The sequence below is a fragment of the Lepidochelys kempii genome, chromosome 7 (genome assembly GCF_965140265.1).
Source record: "Lepidochelys kempii isolate rLepKem1 chromosome 7, rLepKem1.hap2, whole genome shotgun sequence".
NCBI classification, from domain to species: domain Eukaryota; kingdom Metazoa; phylum Chordata; order Testudines; family Cheloniidae; genus Lepidochelys; species Lepidochelys kempii.
The window spans coordinates 89,083,348-89,108,857 of NC_133262.1; the positions used below are offsets into that span (position 1 = coordinate 89,083,348).

Sequence of the window (25,510 nt, forward strand, 5' to 3'; positions counted from 1 at the left end):
CAGTGTATCACTGGGTGAAAGAATATAAAGAAGCCAATGCACGTGTATTATAATAGATCACTGGAATATGAATATTACTGCAGGTCTACAATATGGTGTAATTTACCAGGTGAGATTTTAGGCTTACCAGTTGTGCTGTTCCTTCCTACATGGTAACTGGAATAGAACACAGTACTGTTTGTCAATGCCCTGTCATAAGCAACTGCAACGACAGTGACATACATTGAGTTGTACTTATGATCGGGCTAAATTTGGCTGTATCTTTGTCTGTATCCATTATATATTGTATGTGGATACCACTTTGGGCTCTAGATGATAAAATCAAAGGCAGTCTTATGTTTTACAAGTGTAAGTTGAGTAACAATTCTCTTTAAACTTGTAGTCCTTTTAATTTGGCATTTTTAATAGCTGAGTTAGAATATTTCCTAGAGATAGGAATGATCAACATTCTAGTGGTTTGTGTTATAAATCAAATTTACTTAATCTTTTAAGGAGACATCACTGCATGAAAGAACAGTAGTATGCCTGAAGGCATGCTTAATAGTCACATAAGAAGAGTAACTGTGTTTTATAGCTATTTTTAAATGGCTGATATTTGTTTGCATAACATTTATATCTGAATGTTACCAGGTTTTTTTAGAGAATAAATCCTCCAAAAGGAGTCTGAAAGGCCATCGGTTTAATCAGCTCCTGCACTAGCCAGGGGCTCTACCTGGGGAGGATAACCCTAAAATACCTCAGGCAATCCAGACTGGAGCCCTTCTTTCAGGATTGAATGGGGAGTATGTGCTGAATAAACACATCTTCCAGGTTTCCTATCCACACTCCTCTCCCCAAGCAGTGTTTAAATGTAATTGTGCTTTCCAGGCAAAATATACCATTGAGAGCCCTGCACCTCAGAATATGCTTCCAGAAAATATATCCCTGTGTTGGATCATGTTTCTTGAGTCATATTGTGTTTAAAATTTTCATGCAGTAAATTTTTATTGAACAAAGATTCAAACTCTCATTAGTTTGCAATGTGGTTTTTATGTGATTTCTTTCCAGGAAGAAAAAGCAAATTGCAAAATTCCCCTTGATATCTATAGGAACAGAATCAGGTCCCAAATACATCAGGCTGTTTGTAATCTATTTAGCTGTCATCTATCTAAAATCACAATTTTGTTGTCTACAGGTATCATGTACAGTTGGACTTTATATCAAACCACCACAAATAAATTATTACTATTATGAAAAATAAATCAATAAAATTCATTTAGACTGAAGACAATATAAATTATTTCCATCTTAATATAAACCTTATACTCTATTGAATTGTTTAGAAAACAAGTTTATTGTTGTCTTACTCCTTAGCTCCCCTTTTCCAAAGCTGCTTTAACATAATCTCCCGATCAACAATTCTGGCAAACAAGCTGCTCAATTTTGCCATTTAGTACAAAGATTATAGATGAATAAATGTAACTGTCACAGTCAGTGCACATATAATGGAAACATTAAGACTTGCTTGATATTAGAACTCTTTTGTGTGTAGTAGGTAGCTTTTCAATACTTTCCAGCTCAATGATCAGCTAACATCCAAAGAATTAATTTTACTTATTACCTTTTTTAAAAAATAAAGGTTAAACTAAATGCGTTTTACATTGCTTACTTTTAATGTGAAATTATCACTGTTAAAGCACAGCTCACTGACTGCATGTATTGCTTATAAATATTGTAATACATTATCATTATTATTTTCTTTTAAGTGATGCTTTGAAATGCACTGTCTAGGACAAACCAAAAAGCCAATTATGAAAACTATAGTATGAATTAATCACAACAAGGGTGGCATATTCCACATAGAAGCCAAAATGTAATTGTGCTTTACTATGAAGGACTGTTTCTTTAATATTTGCCATGTTAAAATGAGGAGGCAATTATAAAACTTACATCATCTTTAATATTCCACTTTTAAAAATCCTAATTCATACTTCGATATCCACATCTTTAATCAATGTTTTTTTCAGATTCTGTGTAGCCCATAACTGATTTGTCCCCCAGTAATTCATGTTTATGGATGATAGTTTTATAACCGTCTCACAATCACAAAAGGAACTAAATGATTTTCAGTTACTTAAACATAATGGTTCTTAAATATGTCATTAATTTTGCAATTTAATATGTAAAATTATTGTCACTCTTAGTTTATTATTAATATAAGGTTCACTGTTTCAGATAATTGTTGTTGTGAATGGAACACTTCTAACATACCTTTCCCCCCCCTCTCTCTCTCATGACAACAGATTTAAAGAGTAAGTATTTACTTTTAGATTTGCTTCTTACACCTTGTTTAAGAATAATGATTGCTGATCAATATCTGCTTTTTATCATTGTACAAGAACAAAGGCCATTTGAAATTTAAGAGAAGCAAATGTATTGCCAGTGAAAGGAAATGCTTCCTATAGTCAAACTGTAGAATGCATTGCTACCTGAGATCTTTTTGTGGCTGGATTTAAAAAGAAACTTGTCAGTTTTATGACCATTTAATAAAACATTCAGTTATGTGCTAAGAGAAGGCAATCACATTTCATGCTGTTTGCCTGCAGAGAGAAGAAAGGATTTTTTCCCCATTGTACAGCATTATATAATTAACTAGGTACATTTTATGCCTAGGTTTAAAGATAGAATGCCATCTTATAAAAGATCAGGTGTTTGCCAGTGTCATAGACAAGATAGCAGGTTTAGTAAATCAGTGATATGCTCTGAGTGTCTGCTTCACTAAAGCACATGGAGGGGGTCTGAGGCCTATGGTGAAGGTGAAATAATGCTTCCACAACAACAATCTCTCTTTTTCTCTGTGAAGAATTTTCTGTTGGGGCTGTGTGGGCCATGGAGGCATGACAACGCCCCCTATTTAAGTCATGACTCTAGTGAAGGTTAATTCTGGTGAGAATCAATTCCATGAGTGCTCCTAAGAAGTCACAGTATGTTTACGCCAGCTGTCCCTTCTACTCCAGGAGCCAAATTGCCAGGAAGGGGAAGCCAGTAAGATGGTGCCTGCTTCTGTTCATATAAGAGGTCCTTTTCCTTTTGATCCTGAAAATTATGATACCAGAGGGACTTACTCTTGCCAGCTCACAGGCTGCCATCCCTCCCCGTTGATGGGATGCTTCAAAAAACTTAGAATTAAATGTTCTCTTAACTTTTTCACAGGCTCTGCCAAGCTAGGGAATCCAAGTAATAGGGTTAAGCGCTAAAATACCTTGTATATGACACATACATACTAAATAAATAATAGCTTGATATTACATATAGTTTATATTAAACTGAAAACACCCCCACATATCTGTCTATATATGTGTATTCTCCAATAAGCTTGATTTTTTTTCTATGTTAATTGAACCACTTACTTTTTACATCATTTATTTTATTACCTTAATTTGAATTTGGAAATGTGGACAGACATGCTGAAGAAAACACTATAAAATGTGAAGGCTTTGCTTATGTAACCCACACACTTCCTGGGTGTGGTATTCTATCCCATCTAGTGGCATTGAGACCACTTAGAGAGAGATTAATGAGTCTGCTCTAGAGCCTTGGCTAAGGGCCATATGGCTTTTAGTTCATGCAGTAAAGACTCATGCATTTAGCTCCAGAGCTCCCAGGTTCAATTCTGCCCACCAACAACTGGCTATGTCGGTGGTACACTTATATAGAGCACAGTATAGACCAGAAGGATCCTGTCCTTTGTGCTGTTTACATTTCTGTCTCGTTGTGTAATTTTGTAATCATTGGGTGATTGTTCTTTACCAAGATTTTGAAGTAGTATAGCCTTAAAATAGGATTATAGTACAGAATCCATGGGTTCCGTGGCTGCGTGTGGCCTTTTAATGTTTATGAGATGTCATTAGCAGATATTGACTTCTGTTGAAGTGAACATCATGATTTATTGACCCAGGAGATAAATGTTCCTTGAAACATGAAGTCAGTAGGCCAAATTCATCCCTGGAGTAACTCAATTCAATTAAATACAATTACATCCAGGCTAATTTAGCCCACTATCAGTAATGGTTTTATACTATGAATAGTGGATATCCCAGAAATACTTGTTTATGAATATCATTATTTTAAACTAGCATTCTAAAGGGGAAATGAAGGTAGCTGTTCAGAAGAAATAATTATTGGATAATGCCAGAGCAGTTCAGGTCTGAGAATTTCAGAATTCAGTATTGTTAATTTGGGGGGTAAGAGCTTGGTAACTCTAGTTACCATCCAAATCTTTTCAGCCAAATATGAGAGGATTTTTTTAAATGTAACAATGCTGAATACAGGTAGATAGATATGAAACAATAAAATTTTCTAATGAACCAGTTTTACTTCTCTATTTTTAAATTATTTTAGAACTCCAGTAAATGACATCTTAGCTCCAGGCACTACCATAATCTAAATGTGAAGAATAATAATCATGATTTCTTTTGAAAATCAAGGTAGAGTCTGTTGTACTCTATTCTGAATTAAATTTCTCTCAATCCTGTTACCAGTTACATGGTAATTATTTGTTCTTTCTGACCCTTATCAATGAACTAGAGGGCTTGAATTTATGGTCTTCATGTTGACTAGAGCTGGCCAAAAAAAGGAAGTCCCTTCCTGTGAAAAATTTCATGGTTTTTTTTTCCTAAAAAATGCAAATATTTTTGCAGAAAGAGATTTCCTGAAACATTTGGTTTCAGGACATCCAAAATGGAATTTTCAGGCTTGTCAGCTGCCGACCTAAAAGACTCCTGTCAATTTAATTTTCTGCCTTGGTTCTCTGCCTCCCTGGAGCTCAGCCTCCTTGCCTCACCTCCAACCCAGAGCCAGGGTTCTCAGTCTCTTGTTACTTTTACTTTCTGCCTGCAGAGCAGGTTCCAGGTGGCCATCATTTCAATTTTCCTGATAGACAATCAAAATTTTTCAACAAAACTGAAATTTTCATGCAGAAAATTTTGATTTTACAAAAAGGGCATTTGGAAAAATCATTCAAATGGGAAATTGTGGACCAACTCTTATGCTGATAAAGGTGTTACAAGTCATAAAAATTAAACTTTGAGGGAGACTTTACAAATGTTTAAATTTAAATGTGACATTAATAAATGTCAATAAATGAAGGACTTTGCCAAAGCAGCCAGTTCACCACATACCACTTGATGAAAACCAGTATTGTTAAAGCTTAATTGTCCTCTTACTCAATTAAATGTAATTGCTAATAAATGTCTTATTATTTCATGATGATCAGGTGGTTTGGCAATTATATAAAAGTGGATGGTCATATTTAGATACATTTTGGAGCTCTGGAAATCCATAATGAAAGAGCAAGCGATAGAGTGATACAAAGCTAAAACAAATTGCTCACATGATTACCTTTCTTTGAATACAAAACAAGTAATGTTTGAGGAACTACCATCTGACTACATGTCAGCCCATGTAAACTATAGAATATTTCTAACACACATTTTTTCCCTCCCTGCACAACTTACCAAAGGCGGCAAGCTGAATGTGCAAAGACAGCAAGAATCCAGATGGCCTTACCAGCTGGCAAACCATCAAGTAGCGCTGCCAATAATCTCTATGAAGAACTCGGTGACAGCACCATGTAAGTATTCATTGTGATTCATCACTAAAATTGTTAGTGAACCAAGGCATAGGTCACGTTTCTGAAATGTCTTTTATTACAACATAATTGAATAGATTTTTCTTGATGAGGGTATGTTCCACAAATGACTTGAGCTTCTTAAAAATCAAGAAAATAAATAAGAGGGCTGGAGACTCAGCTGTGCTGCAATGGCACAAAAGGGACAGAGTAGTCAGCTGGGATCTCTCCTTGTACGGGGAATCTCCAGGGGAAGTAGTATAAAGTGTAAAGCTGCTCATTAGGCATTGCTAGAGCATGCTGCACTTCAGTGTTTTTGGGCCAGCACAACAACCCATAGGTGCTATAGCAAGTTAAAATAGTCCTGAGGCTGCTCTAATTTGCATCAAGGTTAGGGGGCTTGAAAGGTGGCAGAAAGTCTTTACTTCTCAGAGATACTGAATGCAGCTCTGGCATACCTGAGAACTTGGCCCAAAATGTTATTTCTTCCAAGCTGCCTGCTGAATATACTTTTAAAACTCAATCAGAAAACCCATTTGATAGACTTCTCAGTATGAAATATTCCATTGGCTAAAGTTTTTTCTTTGTAAATCTGAAGTAATTTAAATGTTGAAATTAAACACAATGGGGCAATAAAATAGATTGTAAAAAATAGTAGTTAAAGGAAAGCATCTTTTTGCCATTATATGTCGGTAACATATTTGTAGCTGGAATGTGTCTTGGGTCTTCTTTTCTAACAGGATGATATGACCAAAGTCATTGTTCTATTAAGACAATAAATTACTAAGAAAGGGTCACCTGTACTCATGCACTGATGTAACTTAATTGTAATCAAGGGACTCCAAGCAGAAATCAACACAGTATGAACAGATCATAATAGCACAGTACAGGGAAATATTTACACATACAATATTTTTGCTTATACGCTGTCAGAAACTATTTATTACTTTTGTATTATTTTAAAAGAATAACATTGAGATGACAACACTGAAAAGAATAGACTTCATAAAGTATTTGGGAGCGGGGGTGCTGGCGCTATCAAGTGTTGGCTGATTTTTGTTCTATTTTGAAGTCACTTTTTCCCCCTTGATCAGAGAGTTCATATATATATATTTGAGTTTATAAAAATGTTACTATAGCAGGGTGAAGAGTATCATTGCTTTAGTATGTTTTGAATTTTGATTATTTAAAGACAGGGTCTGATTTCCAAGTGTTTTGGGTTGAATTTCTCTTTATGAATAGAGAACCTTTACATTACTCATTGAAACAGGAATAGCGTCTCTTCCAAAATTAACCACTGAGTTTTTTCCCTCTTGGCATTTTATGCCTGTGAATTGTTACGGTTTGGGTAGCTGGAAGAAAGAAGTATGTTTCACAGAAATACAACACACATAGAATTTAAAAGGTTATTGTATGTGAATTCTAGGTCTTGATCTAGGTGGGTCTACTCACATCTTTATAATTACACCCATGCTGACGTACTTTGCTGGATCAAGACCCTGGTTCCTTAAAGTCTAACCCAATTCCTGTGAAAGTAAAAGGATGACTGCAATTCACTTTACTAGAAGTTGGATTGGACTGGTTACAAATGGGCATTGGAAGCTTTATGAGTCTGAATTCTCCAATCTAATTGATGTGCTTTCAGCCAGGCTATGAGCAAGCTTTGTGTTTGTGGACAAAATTTGCACCTGCAAAGTTTTGCATAGGTAAAATGAGTTGCAGATGCAAATCTGAATACTTGCATCTTTGATTTAGAGACACACTTACTCAGATTTGTCACAACACTTCAACTAAAAGTATAAATTTAGCAAATACAGATTTTTCCCTGTAAAAGGGACACCATCTATGGAATATATATATAAATAAACCATTGTAAAAATGACAAGTAAATATTTCCACAGCATTGAGATATTGATCAAGGAATCTCTAGCAGAAAATAGAGATATGGAAAAATAATGTAAATCAATGCACTTAACAATTTTAAAGAGAGAATGTTTTTCAATAACATTTAAATAAAAGTTTATCAAAAATCTGTGGAGTTTAACTGAATCCAATATTTGGTCCAAAGGCAACAATCTACCTCAGAAAATCAATCTTCAGGGAAAAAAAATTATAGTAGAAATTGTAAACTCATTTTCAACTTGCAGGTGAATTGCAATATTACATTTAAATTGCTATAGTATATTATAATCTCATGCATAACTTTATTTTTTCTTATCAACTATTTCTCGAATCTCCAACAATTTTCTTAAATACCAAAGAATGGAAATTTAAGAAAACTGAAAAACTTACTTGTCTTTATTTTTCATGCCTTTCCATAATTGTCCTTTGTCAAACATTTTCTTTCTGTAGTGCTGCCTTACGTCTTATTTTCTTAATTTGTTTTTGGGTTTTTTTGGAAAGTTAAGTGGAACTAAAAATTTTTTTTTTGTTTTAAATTCATCTTATGTCTCATGACTTCCATTCTTTCTCCATCTTTGGATACATAGGCATCAGTAAGTAAACTTACTTCACCATGCATAATGTTTGTAGCCAATAGAAACAGTAGTTGATTCTTCTATGGTTAGTTTATGTTAAAACTGTAATTAATTGCCATTGAGTATCAGCCTTTATTTTACAATGGTGTACTACATGGAAGACATTTACTTTTAAGTGGAAAGATTTGTGTATCTCCTTTCATTTTCCTTAACCCTTTTGTACCAAGTAGTGATTAAATACAGAACTGTAATTGCTGAACTTGAATAGTATTATTTCTAAGGACCTCTAGTCTCAGCACCTACACTCTTTGGTGATTGGTGCTCTCCAGATACCTAAAACAGATTGATAGGTAAGCAGGTTTCTCAAGCTTGCATTCAGTCAGAACCTTTTCATCCTTTACCTATAATTTCTTTTTAGGCAGCCATCACTGCTCTAGTTTGCAGAAATATGACTTCAAACCAATCTGATGCAGTTCCTTGTTAGAACAAAGAGACAAAATAATGTTCTACAAATATTAAGGTTTCATCATAAAATCATATAAAATATAAAAATAGTCTAGCAATCAAGCAGCTTTTCAAATAATCCATTCTCATACGTATCAAGGGTATATCAGTTTGTATGTACTTTATATTTGGAAGCAAAGTGGATCTTCATTTAACTTCAGGAATCATTGATTTTTCCAGTCTCTACATTTGAATATCCATGTGATCCACTAAGATGGCTGAGGAAGCTTGTCCAATATGTGTCAAGGCATATTGTTTAAAAATAAGTTAATGATGTAAAATAACATATCAAATCCCCATGATCAAATACTCATTAAGTATTCACAAAAAGAAAAGGAGTACTTGTGGCACCTTAGAGACTAACAAATTTATTTGAGCATAAGCTTTTGTGAGCTACAGCTCACTTCATCAGATGCTGTAGATCAAGAAAGCTTATGCTCAAATAAATTTGTTAGTCTCTAAGGTGCCACAAGTACTCCTTTTCTTTATTTGTGTGGCTTCTTATTTTACTCTCATTCAGTACTGTTTAAATGTCTTTTCCTCTGTTCTTGAGTGATTTCTCACCTTGGAATGTTTAACCATGCCACAGTAAATTTCCCTTAGCCTAATTTTCATGAAATTTCTTGAGTTTGGGGAGCGGGAGCAGGGGGAGAAACACATTCCAGAATATAGAACTATTTAACTAAGCACTCTTAGAACCGTGTCCTGCCATTTGCACTAAACATTGTACAATACTGGGGCTTGTCTAGACAAATACTTAGTGTGCTTCAAGCTGGGGTTTGAAGCTATAGCACACTGGCAAGTTGTGCACTAATTTTCTGTGCAGACTCTACAGTCACATGCTAGAAGGTTGGGTTGTTTTTTTTTAAACTATTCTTTTTGATTAAAAACACCTGACCCAGTTTTTCTTAAAGTTAAAAAAAAATCAACTTTGGGTAGCGACCAAGCCTGGAAAATTTCAACTGGAAAGCTGAAAATATTAGACATTTACTGAAAACGGGGAATAGAAAGGAACTCATAGGCAACTTTAGTTTATCATGTAGTTGTCATTACTACTCTAGCTGTACTATAGCTGTAATTGATATACATATAGAACTATAAAGTGGTAGATTTAGAATAATTTAGCTATCATATCCCATTACACATGCGTATTCTGAACATGTCATTTGTGTTCTAGAAAAACTATTTTAGAAACATATTTTTTTTTTAATTAGGACTATTTTTTGTATGACTTCACCTGTAAAGGTACATCCATTAGTTTCAATTGGTTCATCTGTATCAGACATACAGGGAAACATAAAAGCTCTACTAAAGTTACAATTTTAAAATTCAATATGTCATAATTTTCAGGTCTAAAAGACAGTGCTGGGTCTTATTGGTGGAAAATGGGGAATCATCCCTTTACAGGGATTAAGCTCCATTTCTAACCAAATCCAAAATTGACAGAAACTTGTCACTAGGCCAGGAAAATTTTTGTAAGTTCCAGGCCTCAGGCAGCTGCAATTTGGAAGAGGCCAGGTGAAGGATGCTTGAAACAGTTTGACAATTCTTTTAAGAGTTTGGAATATTAGAAGTAGTCCAAGCGACATTATATTTTCCCATGTTAGGTTCAATAATGTGTAGTATAACTGTTACTAACAAACTATGTGGAAAAATGTGTCAAGTCTTTGTTTAGATCACTGTATCAGGGGAAATAATAATTGAAAAGGAAAGTGTCATTGTTTCCAAGGATAGAAAGGCGATGTGGTTAAGGTTAGAACTCATTTATGTAGGTCAAAGCTTGTTTTCTTTCTCTTTTCTTCATATCCTTTTCCTCTGGAGAAGATGTAAAAGTAAATGTCTTGCCTCAGTAGACTTTTGTAAATATCTATTTTGAATAACAATATGTTCGAAGTAATGCTATGGCATTCATTTACATCATAAATTCATTTTTTTCTCATGAAAATTTATGTACATGCATGTTTCCTTACATGTGATTATCTTCTTTTCTTTCAAGTCTTTTTCTTCTCTACCATTTCCAACAAAGCAGGGGAAAAAAGTCAGTCTTAGAAGAAGGAGACCGTCAAAGAGTAATAAGCAGCTTTGCTTCACGTGCTATTGAGGCTCACAAGCAGTCTAATATCAATGGATCGTTGAACAATAATCTCCCCAAATCTGCAAGTAACATTACATTTTTATCTGATGAGAACCCACTAACAACTCAGAACCCTTTGTATATAGAAGGTGTTGTTCAAGGTTCACCCAGCTCTTCATTGCTCCTGAAGAGGAAAGATGTTTTAGACAGTCTTTCACCTAGAAGATTAGCCTTGAAAGATGCCCTTTTGGGGTGCCCTTTGGGAGGTATTCACCGTGCATGGACATTACCAATTCGTATTACTAGGAAGCATGTGTCTGATGCTCTAAGTAGGCCAATTATCATGGATCCAGTTCAGTGGCAACAGGAAAGACTCAAAGCAGAGAAGGAAAGAACTGACAATCAGCACAGCAGGGTTGATATTAGCAGTCCAATATTTAAAAAAATTATTGGCACTAAGTTAACTGTAAAAGAGAAGGCAAGACAGTTTGAGCAACAGGCTTTGCAGGAAATGAAACAAGTGAAATCCTATGATATGAAATGTTCACATTCACCAACACACAGCAACTGCCACGAAGAAGGAGAAAATACTCTAGAGTTGTCTCCTGAATGTCTGCTTGCTTCTCCATGCCATCGCTCTCCTCCTTTCTCCTCTTTGACACCTTCTACTGAAGTAGTTGAATTTCAATCACTGGCAGTTCCTTCAGTAATCATCACTCATCATGACTGTCCTGAAGAACTTTCTCCTCCACCAACTCACAAACCACCAACTCCTTCTTTTAGGATAAAGAGCCCAGTTCACCAGAGTTTTCTGGCTGCTCAAACCAAAGTGGAAGTAACAGAAAGCATTCCAGATCCACCCAAAACTCCCCCTCCTCCACCACCCCTGCTGCCACCTCCTCCTCCAACTCCTCCTCCATTGCCACCACAACCTCCATCTCTTCCTACCATTTCTCTAGCCCTCTCCTCCTCATCTAGTCTAAGTACCCAGCACCCTTCCCCTGTAAAGCATACTAAGTCCCCTGCCAAACAGCTACCAGTGTCATCACAGGCCACAGCACCTGAGTCACCACCTCACAGGGAGTTGAAAGGGATTCTCAAAAATATTCACAACTTAGCAGATATTGAAAAATCTGTGGCTAACATGTACAGTCAAATAGACAAAAACCACATTCTACCCAAGCACATATCCAAGCTTAAACCAATTGCAGCATCCGAACTGCCAACTACAGAAACTGTTGCTGAGCACAGCCAGCAGAATGGCAACTTGAGCTGTATAGTTGAGGAACTTGAAAAGCGATTCCCATCCCAGTCCACTGCATTATAAATTGCAGTTGAATTTTTTCTGGTGTATATTTTGCATGACATGGCTATCATAGTACATGTTCCTCATATGTTCCATAGCTAAAGTACTTCAACACTGATGAAAGAATTCAGACTTTTTTCCTCTTTGCTGTATATTGCTATTTGTTTGTTCCTGATGCTAAACCTCCAGTCCATTTTCTTTGCCTGATCACTTCTAACTTTGTAATGTATAATATTTTTAAAGGTAGTTCTGTGCACTCTGCATTTTACTGTTTTATTATGCTGATTTATTTTCTTTGTATGCTTGCAAAAGATTCATGAGGAAAAGTGTCCCTTTAAAACCAATGAACTATATGTAGCAGATATATGTTGACACTCCTTTATTCTAAACAGTCTACATTGTTTTGTCACGAGGGTACTCTAATGTTGTAGGTTATGTCAATAAGCAAGGCAATTATGCTGAAATACTGAAGGCATCTCTTGCTTTACCCATAAAGTATACATCATGGGAGAACTCTTACTTTTACTGGAAAATGTTGGATGTCACAGAAATGCAAATGATGCTAGAAAACAAACTCCGCAATAACAAGACAAAGTTGTTACAACAATGTATCATGTCATTCTATAGGAGATTGTATAGCATTCTGCTCTGGTGACATGCTTTCATCTCACTGTTGTCCTTGTAGGTTTGATCATGGTTTTTCTGTTTATTTGTCAGTCAACCTTATTGTCCTCCTTTTTGTTATCTACATTATGCCTCCCATTGCTTCCTTTATTCTGAAACTTCATATTGTGGGTCTTCACTTTTGTAAACCATTTAATGTAAAAAGTGATTGTGAATTTTGCTTGTTCATATTAATTAGGTATCTCTTTAATCATATTTTGTGCTAACTTGCTAAATATTGGTAGTTATTTCCACCAATAACATTTTTGCGAAGCTTTGAATGTAATAATCATTCTGATCAGTGTCATAAAGAAAAGGTTTTATAAGTGTCTGTAAAAGATGTATATAGTATGAGTAGCATTAATTTAAATTAAACCCACACTTAAATATTTCGGTTATATTAAATTAGCTTGTCCTTTGAAACAAATAGTAAGTAAAAGGAGGTTTGGCATAAAAAAATGAATGTAAGTTTAGCTCGGTGCTCAGTTTTATTTTTCCTCTTTTGCCAAAATCCTAGATAATCATGTTAAAACTGACACTTTTAATAGAATTAAATGCAGTAGGGTGAGGAGCTGGTACGTAAAGGAAGCTACAATAAAAACTTAAAACCTGTCCATGAGAAAATGTTATCTGTTCTAAGCAGAAAGGTAATTATAAGGGTACTTAGCTAACTGCCTTGAAATAGCCAGCTTTTCCACGGTATGTGGTTTTCTTTTCTTTTCACTACAGATGGGACAAGTATGGATGTTTCAATCAGAAATTGCTGAAGATAGTTTCTCTTCTTTGTCCCAGAGCCAGACTCTGTGAACCTCATCACATAAATTCAGCTGATATATTCTAAATACTCTATGCCTAATATAGTCTCCTTGCATAGTGGGTGAGATTTTAGCTCCAATGCATGTAATGAATAGCAATAATAGCCAAATATGTAGGGAACATGATAATCGATCCATTTTTTGCTGTAACATAAGTTTAATATTTTATAGGAGTCAAGCGTTTTTAATAATTGCATATGGTGCTAAATTCTCAGTGAGTAGTACAACTGCAGCACCAGCAGCAAGTTTCCACTCACAGGAAATCAGACAATAAGTCTGTAAGGCTTAAATCGAAACTAGACGTATACCAGTAATTCAGGATATGTTGCTGGAATAATCCACAACGCTAGGGTGGCCACTGACATATCTCCAGCATATCAGACATTCCAGTCCTACTAGGAATGGCAGGGGAACACCCCTACCTGTGTGGCCCTGCCCTGACAGTGTGTGCAAGGTCACACCAGCAGGGTGGAGCGGTGTGCTCTTCTGAATTGTATCTACTGTGCATGATCCTGGATGAAACCACATCTGGCTTTCCATCAGGACTGGACAGGACAAACCAAACAAAAGCAGGACTGTCCAGCTTAAAACTGATTAGTGGCCTGCCTGTACAACATTACAATGCTTTGCATTTGGTCAGATGTGAACGCCGTACTGCAGTAGTGTACCAAGTAGATTTTATAAGCCCTGATTTAGCAAAGACTTATTCAAGTGCTTAACTTTATACACTGAACAGTACAAGTGAAGTCAATGGAACTAGTCGCAGTGCACAAGGTTAAGCCCACATGTGAGTCTTGGCAGGATCAGGGCTATAATTCACTTCTGTGACGTAGATTGTATAGCTAGATATGGCCTGATTTGCAGAAGTCACCCATACATCCCACAGAAGTCAATGGGAGCTACAGCTGCTCAGCATTTTTAAAAGTCTGGCTAATAGTGAATTTCTTCAAAGTTTATTCAACTATAACGTTGTGTGACCTTCCTTAATCTGAATGGTCACCTAACACAGTAGCCTCCTTCTTTTAGTTCAATCAGGTCAGGCTCAAAAGAATCTGTAGGGAAAATGATACCACATTAACTAGTGCTTCACTCACTCGTTGCACTTCCTTCGTCATTATGGAGAACTAATCCTTAATACTAATAAAAGTTTTAATGTTTGGCGTTTTTTAAATTTGTTTTCATTTTCATTAGAGTTAATATCCATGGGCAGCCTTGGTTGGCCAGCCAAGGTTTTTGGTACTAGCTGGCAATATACTCCAGTGACTTTGTTACAGTTCCAAAACTGTGCAATGATAAAGTAGCAATCTGGAGCAGTAGGAAGTACAAGTTCCTCTCTGTCCCCTCCCATCCTTTTGCCTGTGTTTTCTTATTAGATTATAAAGTCTTTGGGGGCAGGGACTATATCTTACAGTGTGTTTTTACAGCACTTAGTACAAGGGAGGCCCTGTCTGAGTTGAGGCCTCTGTATGCTACTGTAATATACATAGTAATAAATTACTGAAAAGTATCCAAAACAAATTTCAAAGACCTTGAAAATCAAGGTTGTTATTGTTAGTCCCATTAACTTAATTGTCATGCTCCCTGAATTGGTTCTTTAGGATCGACTGTAGACTGGACATGTGGCCTGTATTTGCTATTTTTTGGACCAGCTTGACTGTCTTTAGGATCAATTGAACAAGTGACTTGATTACATAAGTGACTAGCACTTCCTTCACCACCAGATAAAAGACGGTCCACAGTTCATCCAATACTCAAAGCTGGTTTCTGGCTTCATCATTCCCTTAACTCTCACCATGATAAATTTGATTTTTTTCTTACTTAGAACAAAATCTTAAAACACAGACTTGTTGGTTTTTTTTTTAATTTTCAAGTTTTAAGGTAGTTAAATAATAATCAACAGTATGCAATTGGTAGACGATACCAACTGTCTTGCCACTGGCCTTTTGGAGAAAAAAGTGGCTATTTATTGTATGTTTAGAAAAATTCTCTCTTGCTAGCTTTGAACTGAGTGAAACTTTTTATTTCAAAAAACAAAAAGTAGATCAAACAATTCTAATATGTATTTACAGTGTTTTGCTGTTGATCTTTCTTTTGCTTTTAATACAAGAATAAATATAAAATATCTTAAAATAAAACATTCAGAAGGATTAAAGTGGATACATAACTGCTGGGAAAGACAATTCAAAAATCCTTCAAATTACATTAGCAATATAGAGCAGTGGAAGGTGTGCCATTTGTGCAAATAACTTCATTTTCACAGTAATCCTTAACTATAAGCACTAGTTATATAAAATAAGTGTTGTGTATGTTTTGGCATTAGCATACATCATCTTTCATACTGTTTCCCTTGTTTTTCTTTTTTTTACTAAATTGAGGGCATCTGTCAGATTGAAAGCCATGGAAAACAGATGGTACTTTTTATCCAGACATTACTACAGATCCTTCGGGGGAGATTTTTAAAATTATTTAATGGGAATGAAATGTGTAGTTTCACCTTGGACTTTCCTTTTATAATGGAAGCTTATGGTGTAGTGTGAAATACCAAGAGAAATGAAAGCTATTAGAAAGCTTTGCATCTTTTTTGAAAGTGTCAAAGCATTAATAGTAGAGAAACAGTATGAGCACTTCTCAAAAAGCTTGATTATGCAATGTGGGTGCATTCTCAGCAAACTGGATTAAAAAAGTAAATAAGTATTAATTTACTTTCACTACTTGCACTTTTAATCTGCAGTGTGTTGACCATGCAAGAGCAATTAAGTTTAATAGGCTTGCTTATCCTTCTTGCAACTCAAGACCTTCAATTTCTAGAGATTGTTGTAGGCTACAAGAAAATCAAATACAGTGTTGCTCAAGTAGTTGTTGGACAGTTAAAGATCATATTTTGGTGATAAATCTTCATTTCATTACTTTCTTATCATAGGGACAACTGCAGTAATTTACCCTGATAATCAATAACGTGCTGAATATTAATAGAAAAGCTTTACAGATAGTGTTATTAAAAATTGAGAGTTCATTCTGTTCTTTAGTTTTCTCTCATCTGTAATTAAATGATTTTCCTAGGTTGCTATGTACTAGCTTAAGCTCAACACAATTTTGAGCATTTACCCTCTCTGGATCAAAATATCTTAAACTTTCCTTTTATAGGAATACTGAGATGTAAATGCTGTTCAATATTTTTGCCTAAACCATTTAAGGTTCCTGGAATGAAATGTGAAAGTATAGGAATTGACAGACTTAAGAGCATTTTTCCAGTATGAGTGGTTCACTGAATATGAAATAAAAACAGAAAATATTGCAATAAGATCAAAAGCACAAAGCCTGTGGAAAAATAACCATAGATAGTTGAAAGAATATAATGCCCATATAAACACATTGAGGAAATGTTAGGATAGGTATAATTTTAATAATAATGTTATTAGTGGAAATTAACAATAGAAGTTCATGGTCACAATCTAGCAAGCCCTGCATGGGTTCAGAAAGCCCCAAAGATAAAAGCTTAGTGTCTATCAGCTGCAAGAGAGCAAAACCAGGAATTCTGCACCTGCTCTGTGCCACAAGAAAGATCTCTATGGCAGGACTCCACCCTCATGGTGGAAAGAAAGGAAATGGGTGGGCAAGGGATATGGCCAGAGGCACTATGCACAGTGTGTGCTTCCTCTCCCCATCCATATCCTATTCTACCAGTGCACTGACTGTCTGACTTACTGGGACTCTGTATGCAGCTCTAAACAACAAACAGATGCAATACTCTTCCTCAGATATAGTTGTGTAAGTCCAGACATATATTTTGTCTCGAAAGGCATACTTATTTTGTATGCTTAGATAAATATTTCTTACCATGTTAGTAACATTTCCAAGGACATTCTTTTTCCACCTCACTTCCATGAACATAGTGAATATGAACTACATCTTTACATACTCGTAGAGATGCGTACTAATGATATGTTTTTCTTTTTCTGAATGTAGGCAAGGATATGCACAGCAAGAGGTAAGGCTACTCCCCACCTATATTATTAAAACAGTGTGATAACAGAGAATGTATAAATTCCTATTTACAGCACTTTTTTCTTCAGCTGTTTAAAACGCAGAGAATTGTCTTTTCAAATATTTTTGTTTGATTGAAATCTTAACAATAAATTGAAAAGTTGCATTAATATAAATTAATTTTCTTAAAAGGCTGAAGATTGCTGGGGAAAGCTGGGTCAAACCCATTAATGTCAGGGCCTGCAACAGCAGTGTATCCAGCTCCCTATGCGCTGTACCCCCTTTGGCATCTGCAGAATTGCTACCTTGCTATGATTTGCTCCTTCTGCAGGGCTGCATTCATGTGTCTCCTCTGATGGGGTGAATATAGCAAGTAGTAGGACTTTGTTTTTTCAATAAAGGCTTTATTTTGCCAAATAAACTCACGAGTAGCACCTTACTATACAAATAATCCCACTGAATTCAGTGGGACTCCTTGCCGAGTAAGATGCTACCATCCTTCCTCAAGAAGAGTAGTATCTGCCCCTAAATTACAATGCAATATGTGACGTGCCTTGTAAATTACAACACTCAAAGTAAGTTATAAATAAGGCCTGTCATTTTCAGTTATTTGTTTCATTTATTTCCTGGGATTTATTTAAAAAAATGAAAAGGGAAAAATCAGTAATAACTGAAAATAAAGGGCAATGGACAGGGAGCAGGGGTGCTCAGTACTCACAGTAGCTGGGGCAGCTTTCTGCAGCAGTAAGGAGGATCTCAGCTGCCAGGACCCAGCTCTCTGTGGTCTTGCTCCCACATTGCTCTGAGGAGGTAAACGGGGACACGCTGAAGGGCTGGAGTCAGGAGGAAAGTGGAAGGCTACAACCTGTGAGTACTACCCCCGCCCCAGGCATGCCGCACTTCTGACCCTGGCTCTTGTGTGTGGCACCATCTGCTTCCTCTGAAAAAAATTCCTGGATCCCAAAAAGATGAAAATCAGCAAAACGTGAATACTGGTGTTTTCAAAAATCCAGCAATTTTTTTTTTTTGGGGGGGGGGGGGCGGGATATCAGTAAATACTGATAAGAAGACAGCAACCACAGAGGAAAATAAAGAGGAAGTGATGATCTTGTGATTAAAACACAGGACTGAAAATCAAGATACCTGAGCTTTCTTATTAGTTCTAGCATAGACTTCCTGTGTAACCATGAGAGAGCCTGTGGAAGCCATGTTGGGAGAGGAGTACCGAGTAGTAATGTATAAACCCCTGTACAAAGGCCAGAGGCCACTGCAGGAATCTCAAGATGCCCACAGATTTGCCTTCCACCTACTCTGAAGTTTTTTAACTTGCACAGTGAATTATCTGGCCTTTGGAAATATGTTTAAGATTCACAAATAATTCAGAATATAATTATCACATGACTGGGAATTAGACTGTACATTAGACAAAAGAAATAACAGACTGTAAATTGATTTTACTGCAATATGTACTTACATGGTGCTCTATATACAATGTAACTAAAAAAGTATTCAATGAGTATTGAAGTATTTTGGCCATTCTGAAATTAAAAATACAGATAGAACGATGTTCGGAGGCTCTCCTTCAAACCTTTCAGTTTCAACATAAATTACTTCTCTACTAACTTGCACTGTCTGATTAATCTTTCTATTTCTAATTATCTTTGTCAGCAACAGCAATTGCTGAGACCCTCTCTTCTCAGACCAGAGGTACTGTTTTTCCTCGTCTTACTATTCTGTAACTTTCAAAGCTGCCTTTACAGTATTTTCTGATCTAAATTTCTATTTTCTAGGTAAATTTTTCTTCACCATTGAAGAAAACGTTTATTTTGTAGAAGAAAAAAAACCCTGAATTTTTTTTAACCCATTTATTTAGTTTGATTAAAAATAAGATTTTCTGCCTCAGCACTATCCTCCCACTTCTTTCAGTCATTACTGTTGACTTCAGCAACACCAACTGCAAAGTTTACTAGCTTTCTTTTCACATTAATAAACAGAATAATGTCATTGCTATCATATTTTTATCTAGTTTCTCTGGTGCCAGTCAGTTGGTCATTATTACTCCTACAGATGAGGTGAGCAAAAATAATGCCTTCCCAAAAATAATAAGAGCGTGGTGTAGGATCTGGATTATATCCTTGATGCTTTAAATTGAAATCACATAGACATGATATTGCTTCCAGTGTAATCAGCAGAACAACTCCCATTAACTTCAGTAGGAGCAGGAGCAGGTCCTTTGGTTAGATCCTTGGTCCTGATAAATGTGCTTTGCACTGTGCTAGTAAAGTAAAGCTGCCTTAAAGCTGGCCAGTATGGCCAGCTGAAGATTCCTCTGGCATATGGGAACCACTGGTGGAGTAAAGCTAATATAGTTGACAGAGGTGCTAGGACATAGGTGCTTGGGGAAGGAGCGGGGATGGCATGCCATGGAATTCCAACAATCCCTGGCAATCATAGCAACTCCCAGGAGCCACTGAAAAGGAAAAAGGAATCTAGAACAGCTCTGAGGGGGTCTGGACTTTATGTGGGGCTGGACTTGCCCCCAGGATCCCTGGTGATCAGGGGAGTACAAAGGTAGCAGACAGCCACCTTCCTCCTCCTCATTCCAGTCCAAGTTCTGATGCCTTTGTTTTCAGAAAGACTCTCTTGTCTACCTTGCAAGACAATAATCTTCTCAGTAGCATCCCAAGGACTGTGAAGATTTTTAAAAGGTTCAATGGTATTTTTGTATGATCTAAACAAAATCATTCCTTCTGATTCAGTACTGCCAATAATAATTGTTAGCAAATCGTGCAGACTGTATCAACAGGAGACGTGTTCTGAAGTAGAGCCTGACAAATTCTGTAAATAAAATTGTCTTCATCTTAGGCTAGGAGTGCTTCTTTAAGAGTTCTATGGAAAGATATGGGGCAGGAAGGCAAGAAATGAAAATTCTTGAGAAAAGTGGCAGTATATTTTTGATGAGTGATTTATGCTGAATAAAGCTATTGTAAAGTATAACTGAAAAAGATGTTTTCCCCCGCAGAAGGATGTGCAACTTTTACACACTAGAGCCTTTGCTAACTGTGAATATTCTAAGGATGTATCATTAAAATAAAGCATTTATTGCACCTGTTGGCCTCAGATTACTGAGGTGCCGACTGTAGTTTCTGACAGTTTTTCTCATCACCACAGAAGCCTTTTGCATTATGATTTCACCATCATCCCAGCTCGGGCATGAGAAAAAAATAACATGGCCACCTGAGAATGTATTATTGAAATGACAAGTGGTAGTGATAAAAGGCACTCACTGTAGTTCTCGTCTTTTTTTTTTCTTGCTTGTACACAATTTGTAATACTCTTTTCTGCATTCCTTATCACCTTCACTATGTGTTTAAGTATTTCCATTCAATCAGTTTTCTCTTTTGGTTTACAGGAGTTGTCTGTGGAATCCGGAATTGATCCAGGCCAAGAATACTATGGGCAAGATTACTACAGTTATGAACATGGGTATGTTTTCAGTTTTCCTATGTAACTTTGCAAATACAGCTTTTCATGCTTAGCATTTTTATTATTTCAGCATTCAGTTTAGAAAATTTCATTTTCTTCAGGATTCTAGAAAAAACTGAGGATTACATTTATCCTCTACCTGCAAGAATTTACACACCATTGAGACATATAGCCTAACCACTTTTCTGCTCCCTATAATAGGTCCTCCCTGAACCCACCATTGGGAAGGTTGAAAAAAACCCATGCTACCTAGGCCAATCTGGTGGTGAGGTCAAAATTCCTTCCCAGGCCCACTAAAAAGGAATGACTAGCACAATGCCCCCTGCAGGTCCTAACCCAACCGGATAGTAGCACCTCGAGGGGAGGGAGGGTGGGTGCTACTGCATGGAGAAAGAGCATCCAGAACCTTTCGCCCTCACATTCCCAGAAGGTGAGTCAGCACTGCAAAGCTGACCATCACCCACCTTTTTTGCAGCAGTTTGCGACCTCCTTCTACCCTGCCCCCCACCATAAAGCACTAGTTCCTTCCTCCAGCAAGCTTGGACAACGTTCCTTTCCCCCCGCCCTATCCCCCCTGCTTCAGGTGCGGTGCGGTCACTCTCCCAATAAAAACAGGAAACAGAAGTGGGTACCTGGAAGGAGGTACCCAAATCTGGGAACCTTCTGATTAATCCAGGATACCTAATAGCTTTGGCCTGATCCAAAATCTTTTGAAATCTATGAGAGTCTTTCTGTTGATTTCAGTGGGTTTTAAATTATAGTCTTAATATCAACAATTTCTCATATGTAGAAAAATCAAGAGAACAGGGAAACTCTTTCACTTTAGGGTGAGTGTGTGTCTGAGAGAGAGAGAGAGAGAATACAGATAAACATAGACACACACATACATAAACACACAGAATATCTGAAGCCAAAGGTTTCTTTTCCAGGTATGAATTGCCTCAATATGGGAGTCGACGCCGATTGTTATCTCCAACTGGAATGTATGATGAGTATGGTGAAGTGGTTGTGGAAAATGATGGCAGCTATTATTACAGTCCACATGGATCAACAACTGAAGGAGAAGTAAGTGTAATATACTCAGTTGATTTCATTTTGTAATAAGGGAGTGTCTTTTAATCTTTCCAGGTTTTCTTTGCATAATTAATTAGTGCATTATTTTGTGCACACACTAGCTAAGCAACTTTGGGCTCTTTTTCAGTCATTGCATTAGGGATCCAATAAAACCTGGTTGAGATTTTCAGTTGTGGTGATTGGTGATATATCAAGAAGAAAGTTGCTTTTCCAAATAGAAAGAAGGTTTTAAGATCATGGTTTTCATGTCATCATCTCCTTTCCTTTTTTAAGAATGACAAAGCTGCTTCTAATTTAAATAGAGCTATTTTCCATTAAATCATGAATTTCTTGTACAGTAAGAAAAATATATAACCTCATATATGATTATATTCCTAAACAATGGTTTATTATATTACTTATATCTGCACTAGTTATACTGAATATAACGGGCTATAATTGATTATCTGCAGATGAACACGACAGTTACTACAATAATTTATCATAATGCTTGGCAATGAGGTGTAAGGAAAATAAGTGAAAATGCCCAGTGAATGCTAGAAAAAAATTCATATGAAGTTATATATTTAAATTTAATGTTCAGAAATAGCAGGCCATAGATAGAAAAGAAGCTGTAATGTTTGAGTCAGTCTTTTGTACCACAACTGAGTAAAATCACTGTGAACTAATTGCCCATTCTAGAAGTTAAACTTTTTCTTTCAGTCCCAGAAACTTTGGCAAAAAAACCTATATGATAACAGGTAAGCCGGTTTTGATTCCAGGAAAAATGTTGCATGGTAATATTAACTCTTCATTCCTTCCCGCTGAACTATTTTTGGATAGCAAGTTTTCTTTCACATTGTAATTAAGTTCCGTTTTCATAATTGCAGGGGATGAGTCGAGGCAAAGGTCTAAGCCAGAGAGCAGGGCATCAAATAGAAGGTAGAGCTTTAGGTGGTGGGATGGATCTAAGAGATGGTTCTGGAAGAGAACATAGGACCAGCCAGGGGAGAAGGAAACTAAAAGCAGTGATGCAGTTGAGTCGAATATCCGTAATAGCCCACAAACGAGAAGGAACAACTGAGTCTGCTCATTCTCCATGGAAGAAAGCAAAGATATTTCCAATGGTTCTGCAGAAAGTAAAAGGCAGTAGCAAAGATTCCAATTATGCCAAGCTGATGTCAGCTCGTCCAGTGGACAGTGAAGACAGCATGATTATCAAAGGAAGTTATTTCCAGAAATCAGCAGATGACAGACCTTCAACAACCAGAAAACTAAGTCATGTGCTAAAACACATTAGTGTTTCCAAAAAATTTCAAAAGCATAGCAAATCTCAGAGCTCTGTTAGCAAAAGTTCAGTATCTGCAAGTGAAAAAGGAGGGGAAGACGCTGAAACTCAGAGGGTGAGTGAATCTGAAAGAGATGAAACAAAATCAGGAATTTCAATTAATATCACAGCAGAAAGTGAGCCAGAGGATAGTAATGTTTCTGATGACTATGATAAGAAGAAAAAAAGAAAATCTGCTGCTTCAGATGATGATGAATCATCAGCAAGGAGTAGTATCTCTGCCTCTCAGGCAGATGATAAAGACTATTTGAAAGTGACACTGGACCAAGATGAAACCAATGAAAGTACTGTGGACTCTGATGAAGAGAAGGAGGAAGGTTTACAGGATTCAGAAGATGATCATTCTATATCCAAATCAGATAATGAACAGGATGAATCAGAAGATAACATATCTGAGCACTCTGAAGAGGAAGAAGATGAGGAAGAGTCAAAAAGTGTCCTTTCTCAAGTCTCTCGTTCTCAGAATAAACTCTCTGACAGTGATGCAGATGACTTCCAGTCAACGGTATCCCCAAATCAGAGTTCCGATAGCAGATCTGAGTATAGTGATTACAATAGCGGAAGAGTTAGTGAAAGAACTAGTATGTCAAGTAAGGGAAGTAAATCTAGAGGAGGAACGAGGGATTCCAGTCACACGTCAGAAGTGATGAATTCTGACAGTGAAGTTAGCTCTAAGGGATCAGTCAGTGAAAGAAACAAAAGTTCTGGAAAGAGTTCTGGATCCAGCTACAAGAACAAAATGTCCACAGTTGGCAGTGAAATAGAAGACACAATAGAGGAGATATCAGAGGAAGATGAAAAATCAGATTTGGAGCAAGATGACACAAGCCCTGATGAGGCAGGTGACAATATAAGTGATAGGACTATGTCTGAAACATCTTCCATCAGTCAAAAAACTACTTCCAGTAAACAGAGCAAAATAAGAAAATCAGATATTAGTGCTGGAGGTAGCATGGCTGAAAGCACAGAAGAGGTTGATACAGATGCTAAGGATATGGAAGAAACTATCAGTAGGTGTGAATCAAAAAGCCTTGAAAGTGAAAATAGTGTTACTTTCAAAGGCAACAGAGGGAGAAAGAGATCAGTGAGTGCCACTTTTTCTAGTAAAACGGATGCTTCCCAAGAATCAGATTTTCAAAGTTCTGATTCCAGTATGAAAACACAGAATCTAAGAAAAAAGATTTCCTCAAAACACAGCGAACTTCAGTCAGATGAGACTCCTGATACTGCTGCATCAGAGTCAGAGACTGCTGCTGACTCCACATCCTTTTAAAAAGAGAGAACAGTAGGTGTACATTTTTCAGTAAGGAATGGTCTTGTTTGCTGTGCCCTCTGCATGGTCTTTCGTGAACACTACCGATCTGATTAAAACATTAGAAACAAAATGACAAAATATCATCCTCTCTACCTACTTCAATTACACTGATGTCCATCTTGTTAAGATTAGTAATACAGAAAGCTATGCAGATATCATTTCTCAAGTGAAAATACTCAGATGTAATTCTAAGTGTGTATACATTGATAGAATTTTAATCCAAAACAGGAAGGGATGCACTTTTTCCCCCTCTGTAAATTTTAACCCTATAATAAAAAGGAATTTTATTAGTAGTCCTTTAATTTACCCTTTTTGCACTGTGCAAGTCATGGTGCAAAATATTATTGCATATTACCTTTGCAGGAATGGCTATCTTGTCACAAACTTCTGCATATAGTAGGCAATTCATCTTGTAATATAATTTATATTTTATTTATGGCATTCAGGCAGCTGCCACAATGAGGAATAGGAATTATCATAGTGATAATCAACATTTAGCACTCATATAGCACTTCACTATATGTTCATTCTGTACAAACGTTTACTAATCTTCATAATAATCCCTTGAATGTAGATATTATCATCTCTATTTTACAGATGGGGAAACTGAGTCAGGGGAAAAGAGGCTTACTCTCTGCAATCTTGGGCGTCAGTGGCAGTCAGGACTAGAATTCCTAACCTCTGTGCTCATTCCTGTAAATCCTAGATCATCCTGTGTCTAAACATGGCAAAACTTTGGGGTTTAGAGGGTATCAAATAATTCAGGCAGCACATTTGAAAATGGAATCAGATAAACAAGATGTAGAAATTCACAAAAAAAGTTGTATTATTTTCCCCAAAAGTTACCTGTAAAATGGACATTTTTAATGTGCACATA

General features: G+C 36.5%; 1 protein-coding gene across 10 annotated transcripts in view; it reads left to right on the forward strand.

Annotated features, from left to right (window-relative positions):
- PCDH15 (protocadherin related 15) overlaps positions 1 to 25,510 on the forward strand; it is a 1,355,521-nt gene that overhangs the window by 1,324,921 nt on the left and 5,090 nt on the right. For 8 of the 10 annotated variants that reach the window (XM_073353680.1, XM_073353679.1, XM_073353685.1 and 5 more), the window contains 5 exons: positions 5,501 to 5,611; positions 17,414 to 17,435; positions 19,100 to 19,138; positions 20,844 to 20,917; positions 21,847 to 21,982. In XM_073353680.1, the coding sequence (XP_073209781.1) occupies positions 5,501 to 5,611; positions 17,414 to 17,435; positions 19,100 to 19,138; positions 20,844 to 20,917; positions 21,847 to 21,982 (382 nt within the window). Of the gene's footprint in view, positions 1 to 5,500; positions 5,612 to 17,413; positions 17,436 to 19,099; positions 19,139 to 20,843; positions 20,918 to 21,846; positions 21,983 to 22,860; positions 24,470 to 24,813; positions 24,816 to 25,510 lie in introns of all 10 variants that reach the window. The other 2 variants (XM_073353690.1, XM_073353682.1) reach the window with 2 other exon arrangements.